A 7,972-nucleotide genomic window follows, 5' to 3' on the forward strand; every position below is an offset into this window, starting at 1 on the left:
AATGCCGTGAGGCCACACACCAGCTCCCCGGGCCTGGGCAAGCCCCCCGGGCCCTGCTTGCAGACGAAGGCTGCGGTGCTGCAGCAGCTGGACAGGGTGGACGAGACTCCAGGTCCCCCCCACCCCAAGGGGCCGCCTCGCTGCTCTTTCAGTCCCCGGAACTCACGGCACGAGGGCTCCTTTGCCCGGCAGCGGAGCCCGTACACATACAAGGGCTCCGTGCCCAGTCCCTCGCCTCGGCCCCAGTCACTCGATGCCACACAGGTGCCGTCACCGCTTCCGCTGGCCCAGCCATCCACGCCCCCCGTGCGGCGGCTCGAGCTGCTGCCCAGCGCAGAGAGCCCGGTGCGCTGGCTGGAGCAGCCTGAGGGCCACCAGCGGCTCGTGGGGTCGGGCTGCAAGGCAGGGCTGCCACCGGCCGAGCCCCTCCTGCCCCGGGCAGGCTTCTCCCCGGACTCCTCCAAGGCAGACAGCGATGCTGCCTCCTCTGGTGGCTCGGACAGCAAAAAGAAGAAGAGGTACCGGCCTCGTGACTACACGGTTAACTTGGACGGGCAGGTGGCCGAGGCAGGTGTCAAGCCTGTCCGGTTAAAAGAGCGGAAGCTCACCTTTGACCCCATGACGAGACAGATCAAACCTCTGACCCAGAAAGAGCCAGTGCGGGCCGACAGCCCTGTGCACACGGAGCAGCCGAGGACAGAGCTGGACAAGCCCGAGGCCAAGGCCAGCCTCCAGAGCCCTTTTGAACAGACGAACTGGAAGGAGCTGTCGCGCAACGAGATCATCCAGTCCTACCTTAGCCGGCAGAGCAGCCTGCTCTCGTCGTCGGGCGCACAGACCCCGGGCGCTCACCACTTCATGTCCGAGTACCTGAAGCAGGAGGAGAGCACTCGGCGCGGGGCCCGGAAGCCGCACGTGCTGGTGCCTCACGGCCCACCCACGGACCTCCCAGGGCTAAGCCGTGAGGTCACACGGGACGATCTGGACAGGATCCAGGCCCATCAGTGGCCGGGGGTGAACGGGTGTCAGGACACACAGGGTAACTGGTATGACTGGACGCAGTGCATATCGCTCGACCCGCACGGCGACGACGGGCGGTTGAACATTCTGCCTTATGTCTGCTTGGACTGACTGGCCTGTCGGGCTCTAAGTGCATTCCCACCTTGCAGTCAGCCATAGAGGGCGGGCGCCAGGGCCCAGCCGCCTCCAGTGGTTGGGAATCCGGAGTGGGGGGGTGGGGGCGGTCCGGCCTGGGGTGGGAGGGAGAGGGAGCGAGAGTCTCTAGGTCTCTCTGTGCTCTTCCCTCAAAATTCTCCTTCTTTTGTGAAATGCTGCTACCAGTTTACTAACAAAATTGCAAAGGAAGGACCACATGGAAGGAAGGCCAGCAAAGTGAGTTCAGAACTCTATAGCAAACCAGCTATAAAAAGCGTTAGCCCCCCACCCCGAAAGAGGTGCAGACGCTTCCCAGCCTCCGGTGAGCTGGGACCTCAGTTGCACGCAGGCACAGAAAACCTGTGGAAGAGGTTACCTTTAACACAGCAACAGAAGCACGCATCTCATCTCTGCATTTTCTGTTTTTTAACATGGCCCTGAGTGTTTGAAGCAGTGGGCAACGCTGTGGCCTCTGTTTGCACCCCACCTGGCCAGCTTTTCCATCATGGTGCCAGAAGCTTCTCAGCTGTAGCGAGCTGCTGGAATCAGGCAGGCCAGCTTGCCAGCCAGTTTGACCAATGCTCCCTGGGCGTCCACACATTTGTATCTGGTTTCAGTTACAACCCAGTTTTTAAAGAAATGCTGCAAAAATTTAAGTTTTCTAGAGTTTATTTTACCCCCTTCTTCCATCTGACCATCAGACGAATAACGTTCCTTGTTCCTCCCTCTTCATTTTCCCCTTCCTGCACATATCTAGAAAAGTTCAACTTTCTAGAGTCCCCTCCCCAGAAAACACAAAAGTAACTGTGGGTGCTACTGGTGTGTAAGCTGTACTGTTGGGTGAGAAAGAGACCTGTCTGTACGCTGGAAACACTCATAACCATTCCTTTAGATTCGTTTGCCTTATGGTTATTTGTCATAAACGCGATTTGCAAAAACAAGGAGCCTTAGTGAATGTACAGTACCTAGACTTCTGTGTTCTCAGGACGCAGAAGGGAGCAACTTTGCTATTTGGTCCAGTAAGTGGACACCTTGTGATATAAATGTGGAAATAAAAAAAAAAAAAAAACATTTGCACAAACCAGTCTGAGAACTGTTTTTAATTTGGTCCTTTACAGCCATATCAGCCCTTTCTGGATTCTGGATTAGCCAAGACCTGGATCCCATATCCACGGTTCAGGCCCCACAGCTAGCCAGACCGTGGGGAGGTGGGCAGGGCAGTCACCAAGTCAGCCTATTAGCCTTCTGCATGGAGACTGACCTCCACCTTGCCTTTCATTCACTCAGGGCCACGATGCCTCTCCCATCTCTAGAGTCACCTGCTAGCTTGGGGTGACAGAAGAAGGGGCCACATCTGTCTCCATCCAGACCTCATCTTCCCCAGAAAGAAGCCCTCCCAAGCCGGCTCCACGACCCAGGTGTCAGTGACCTTGTCTTACCCCCTAAAATATTTGTAGTTCTTAAATGGCATGGCTACAAGCTGTGTTTGGCAGCCTAGCCCTTGGCCCTAGCCCCAGGCTGCCAGCTCCCCATGCAGGCCTGGGGCTGTCTTACTATCTGGCTGGGGCTGACTTTAAAAAATAACAACTTTTCTTCCTTGACTATAAAGTGATAATCTTTTAATTCTTCCCCCTTGTCTCTGAAACCGTATGCTTCGGCTTTCTAGTTTTTTTCACTCTGGAATAGGTCTTCTTGTCCATATCTACTTAATTTCATAGGTAAGGAAGCAGCTACCCCTTTAGAGGGGCAGCCCCACAGGGCAAACCAAGGGGTCCAGGAACATTCAGTCAACCCAGAACCACAGTTTCAGAGCCAGTGGGGAATTCTGACATAGCCGTGGTGCACGACACACCCACTCCTAGAAAAAGTAGGTGAAGTAACTTTAAGGGCAGTGTGAGTTTGAACTCTGCCCCTGCCATCTACCATCTGTATGGATCTGGGCTAATCACTTTACTCCTACGCACCTGTCCCCATATGGGAGATGCAAGTGCTACCCCAGAGTTGTGAGGACTAAATTAAATCATCAAACTTTAGGGGGGAAAAAAGGAAAGCATGTCAGCAGGACCATTTGTGCTGTGGAGTAACTAGTTTCGTAAGTCCACTGTGCCTGTTTTCTCACTTTGTAATATGGCCAGCTGACGTGGGTATCCTGAGGGTGACATCATTCTTGTGACAAAGGGTCACAGGCACAGCTGGAAGCTATTAGGGTGCAGGTTGGCATCCCATCAGCCTGTCCTCTCAGGCCTGGGCTTTGAGGGAGGTCACTGCTCCCCCACCCCCTGCAGGGACCACCTGTCCTGTGTCTGAGTATCTGGTAAGCCCTAGGGTACAGATATTGCCTGCCTTTGAGAACACAAGGTTAAGCTAAGACCTGCCACCAACATTTGGGGGATCAAGTTGGGCTGTCACTTTTTAATTTGCCAAGTAAGGACACGGTAGAAGGAAATTTTAACACTCCCTATCCCCCCAAAAGTTGGAAGTAAGTGATTTTTCGAACAACGTCCTTTAGTATAAGATCATCTTGATGAAAACACCGTTTTGTTTTCCTCCGTTGCGGCTTGGGGCTGCTCTATCCCAGCCGGTCCTTGGGCGTCAGCAGTCGGGACCAGCACCACGCCCCTCCCTCCGGCAGATCCCTAGAGACAGGTGCCCGAGGAGGCTGCCATTACCACGGCTCCCAAATTGGCCAGAGGACCTAAGCCACGTCGCTTCCCTTCTCTGGGCTTCGGTCCGTCAGTCGGTGAAATGAAGATGGTAATAATAATAACCCTCTTCGTTTCACCGCACAGCGCACATAAGATTTCCCAGAACGAGCTCCGGGGCGCTCTGAGGGTGGCCCCTCTGTTGGAGTCCAGCCACGGGAGTTCGTTTCCGGTTTGCAGGAAGAATTTAGCCCAAGGAGAGGTTTTTACAATTCGGTTTCTCTCCCCGAAAGGTCTGGTCTTTTACCTTCGTCGTCCGCCGCCGGCCATCAGGAATCTGGCTGGAGGGCGCCGATGCAGCCCGGACATCGAGGTTTGACCCACGAACTCGATCGCCCGCTCACAGACGCCGACGTGGCGGAGCCTAACGCTCCCGCCCGCCCCTCCTGCTTGTGCTCTCGGCCCCCGTTCCCGGTCCCCCGGGCCAGCCCACCGCTCGAATAGCTCTTGTAGCTTCACGGTCCCCGTTTCTTCCTTCCGCTTCCGGGAAAAGACCCTCCCTCCTCCGGGTGGGCTTCCGGAGGGGGCGGGGCCTTCGCTCGCTACGTGGTGGCGGGCGCGTCTGCCGGCGCGTGTCAGTGACGCAAGAGGTGGCGGCCAATGGGGAGCGGCGTTGGCTGGCGCTCCCGCTCCCGTCCGGCCCCGCCCCCGCCCGGCGTCTGGCCGTCGGACGGGCGGGAAGGGGCGGCCGCTTGGGGAGGATGGCGGTGGCGGCGGCGGTGGGAGTGGGTGCTGGCGCCGGGGGCCCAGGAGCCGCGGGCGGCAGCGGCGGGGCGCGCGAGGGCGCGCGGGTGGCGGCGCTGTGCCTGCTGTGGTACGCGCTGAGCGCGGGCGGCAATGTGGTCAACAAGGTGATCCTGAGCGCCTTCCCGTTCCCCGTGACCGTGTCGCTGTGCCACATCCTGGCGTTGTGCGCGGGGCTCCCGCCTCTGCTCCGCGCCTGGCGCGTGCCCCCGGCGCCGCCAGTCTCGGGCCCTGGGCCCGGTCCGCATCAGTCGCCGGGCCCGCTCCTGCCGCCGCGCTTCTACCCGCGCTACGTGCTGCCGCTCGCCTTCGGCAAGTACTTCGCGTCAGTGTCCGCGCACGTCAGCATCTGGAAGGTGCCCGTGTCCTACGCGCACACCGGTGGGTGCCAAGGCTGGCCTAGGGGGCAGAGGCCGGGGCACGCCGCCTGGGGTTTCGGCTCTTGGGTAGGAGCGCGCCGGCCGGGGTGCAGTCGACGGTCAGGAATGCCGGGCTGAGAAGTCAGCTAATGTCCGGAAGGCGCTGGAGGCCGCCAAAAGCTTTTTAGCAAGAGAGGGACACGCACAGGTGTCTCGGGGAGGGAAGGGGCTGAGAAGAATGCTGGGAGCTGAGCAGCGGATGCTGCTGGGAGCGGATCAGAACTGTTGGGTTAGGGGGAAGGCCCACAGAAATAGAAGAGCTGAAGCAGGTTGAGGGGCTGCCAAGCCTTCCCGCCCCTCCAGTGGAGTTGGGACAGAGTCCCAGGGTGGGTTCTGGGACTAGAACAGCTCCCTGAACGCCCCTTGCCTCTCTTTGCAGTCAAGGCCACCATGCCCATCTGGGTGGTCCTCCTGTCCCGGATCATCATGAAGGAGAAACAGAGCACCAAGGTAACCCAGGAGGGCTCTGGGCCAGTGGGGGCCCCAAGGGCTTTCCGGCTGTTGCCCAGCTGGTGACGTGGTCCAGGTTCCTGGCCTGCAGGCTGCCTGGCTTCCTGTCAAATAAGGAAGTCAGCTTAGAGACCTCTGGTGGCTCTTTTGCTGCTAATGTTCTGGAATCCCCCTGGGGGCAGTGGTGTGTGGGGTGTGTGTTCCTGAGTTGTCTCTGTTGTGTGATCTCAGGATGCTGCAATCCATCTCAGGTGCAGCGTTCTTCCCTGTTTTGATTACCTACCTGGGGTTGCTGGTAGACAACTTGGATAACTTGGTCCCATCCTGACCAGACACCCCATGCCCCTCCAGTGGGGTCATGGTTGGAACATCCTTGGAACATCTGACTCCTTGCCGGAACGGAACTCTGACAGAGTTTCACATCTTTGCAAGAGATAGAGGTCAAGTTGGGACTTCTGGGGTCAGAAGTGAAATGCTAGTCAGAGGAGTCCAATTTTGGCAAAACCCAGCAAAGTCTTCGAAATAAAAACAGCCAGGAATTGTGAATGTCTGGGAATGGAAGTGAAAACAACACGCAGAACCCAGGGCTGCATAGGGAAGATGCTCCGGGCACAATTCAGGGTCTGTTCAAGATGCCAGGCCAGGGTATTTCCTGGCTTGGAGGGAGAGAAACTGTGGCGTCAGCCAGAGACAGCCTTTCCCTGTGTCCTTAAGTGGAAGTGGGACTCCTGTTGTCCCAGCTGGAATCCATTTCATGCTGGACAGAGCTCCTCTTTCCTATGTGGTCAGTTTCTGGCATCCTGTATTTTATGTAACTTAGAACAGCGGTGGCCTGGATCAGCTTATAGAAATGGGGCCACCTCTGGCTGATGTTTTCTTTCAGCCAGTCTTTTCCCCTGCAAGATCTGGGTGCGCTCTGCAGCCCACCCGCAGGGTGACGTCAGGTGTGACTTGTCTCCTCAGGTCGGAGTTGCCTGAGAGGTGTGCGGCTGCATCTCTCCATATCACACTGGGTTTATCAGGTTTCCTGTTGTAAGGGACATTATACCCGGCTTGGGCGGGGAGCCAGAACCTTACACAGAGAGGAAAGACAGGGGAATGGCTTAGGCAGGAGACTAAGGATAATGATAGAGTAAGTGTGGCCCCACCCTGTTCAGAAAAGCTGGGTAATCATTCCTGATCTCAGGGGAAGAAATGGAACTTCAAAAGGGAGAGCCCGAGGGCCGCAGCCAGTAGTGGGGGGGAGCAGGAATTCTGGAATTCAGAGGCCTCCCTCGGCCCTGTGTGTGGGTGTTGGCGGGGTGGGGAGCCTCACCACCCCCTCCTAAAGTCTCCCAAGTGCTTTAATATGAGAGTATCTTTTGTAGGAGAAGGATGAGCCAGGAGTAAGAAGAGCCAAGTGTGGGGGATGGATCCCATTTTAGCCACCAGAGCTCCAGGGCCATTCCTTGCCCTAGGCTTGAGCCTTCTGAAAGGCCCCCTATCATGGCACTCCCTACTCATTCTTTCGGCCAGCAGTTACTGGGTTGCCTGCCGTGTGCTGGGCACCAGGATAAAGCAGTGAACAAGGAGCTGCCCTAAGCGAGTGCAGGGACTCAGACAATGTAAAGGGCGCTTATAGTGGATGGAGAGCGCTATTCCCTGGAACACACAGCAGAGGAAACTGACAGCGTCTAGGGGGAGGTGGGTCAGGGAAAGTTCTTGTGTTTGTGAACTGACACCTGAAGGGAAAGGAGGCCTCCAGCTGGAGAAGGTGTCGGGGGAGTGTCCCTACCAGGGATAACTGCATGTTGGAAGAGCCCAAAATAAGAGGGACCCAGCCAACCTCTCAGACGATTGAAGTTTCAGACCCTGGTGTGTTGGTGGCGGCAGCTGGATAGATCCTATTGGGACCAGCCCTGGTTTGTGGCTCTTAATGGGGGTGATGGTATAGGGGGTGGGGCCACCCACAGTGATACAGCCCTGCCCTCAGGTACTCCGAGAACCATCTGCGTCCCACCACTCCCAGCACCCCTTAGAGCATCACTGTTGTGGCTAACACCATTGTTCAAAGGGGTAGGCGGTGTCCTTTTGGGGAGGGAAGAGACAGCAGCTGAGGCTTACCTCTGGTCATCTGTGTTGGGTGGCCCAGCTCAACCCTGGCCCATCAGCCCCTCCTGCCCTCCTCTCACAGGTGTACCTGTCACTCATCCCCATCATCAGCGGCGTCCTGCTGGCCACTGTCACGGAGTTGTCCTTCGACATGTGGGGGCTTGTCAGTGCCCTTGCTGCCACACTGTGCTTCTCGCTTCAGAATATTTTCTCCAAAAAGGTATTTGGGTGCCATCCAGGGTGCACCTGGTGTTGCAGGGGTGTGCGGGTGGCATCTAAAAAGAAGTGGCCAAGTAGGGATTTCTTCGGTGTTGCAACAAAACAAATCCTGTTGACCTTCTGCTGGTTTTCTATTTGTTTGGATTTTTTTTTTTTTTTTTTTTTTTTTTGTGGTACGCGGGCCTCCCTCTG

At 56.8% G+C, this 7,972-nt stretch overlaps 2 protein-coding genes across 3 annotated transcripts in view; both read left to right on the top strand.

Moving 5' to 3' along the window:
- Positions 1 to 3: 3 nt before the first annotated feature.
- On the top strand, positions 4 to 1,943 carry MED26 (mediator complex subunit 26; the record flags this gene model as incomplete). The annotated part of the gene is made up of 1 exon (XM_028486140.1): positions 4 to 1,943. A coding segment is annotated over one exon (1,128 nt), but the record flags the coding sequence as incomplete, so codon positions are not given.
- Positions 1,944 to 4,543: 2,600 nt separating this feature from the next.
- The window catches only part of SLC35E1 (solute carrier family 35 member E1), a 16,647-nt gene continuing 13,218 nt past the window's right edge, over positions 4,544 to 7,972 (top strand). Inside the window, exons 1-3 of one of the 2 annotated variants that reach the window (XM_007104997.4) lie at positions 4,544 to 4,982; positions 5,400 to 5,470; positions 7,644 to 7,781. In XM_007104997.4, coding sequence (XP_007105059.1) covers positions 4,559 to 4,982; positions 5,400 to 5,470; positions 7,644 to 7,781 — 633 coding nt within the window. In that variant the 5' untranslated portion in view covers positions 4,544 to 4,558. The remainder of the gene's footprint in view (positions 4,983 to 5,399; positions 5,471 to 7,643; positions 7,782 to 7,972) is intronic. The other variant, XM_055083252.1, reaches the window with a different exon arrangement.

Source organism: Physeter macrocephalus, unplaced genomic scaffold, assembly GCF_002837175.3.
Source record: "Physeter macrocephalus isolate SW-GA unplaced genomic scaffold, ASM283717v5 random_511, whole genome shotgun sequence".
Lineage (NCBI taxonomy): Eukaryota > Metazoa > Chordata > Mammalia > Artiodactyla > Physeteridae > Physeter > Physeter macrocephalus.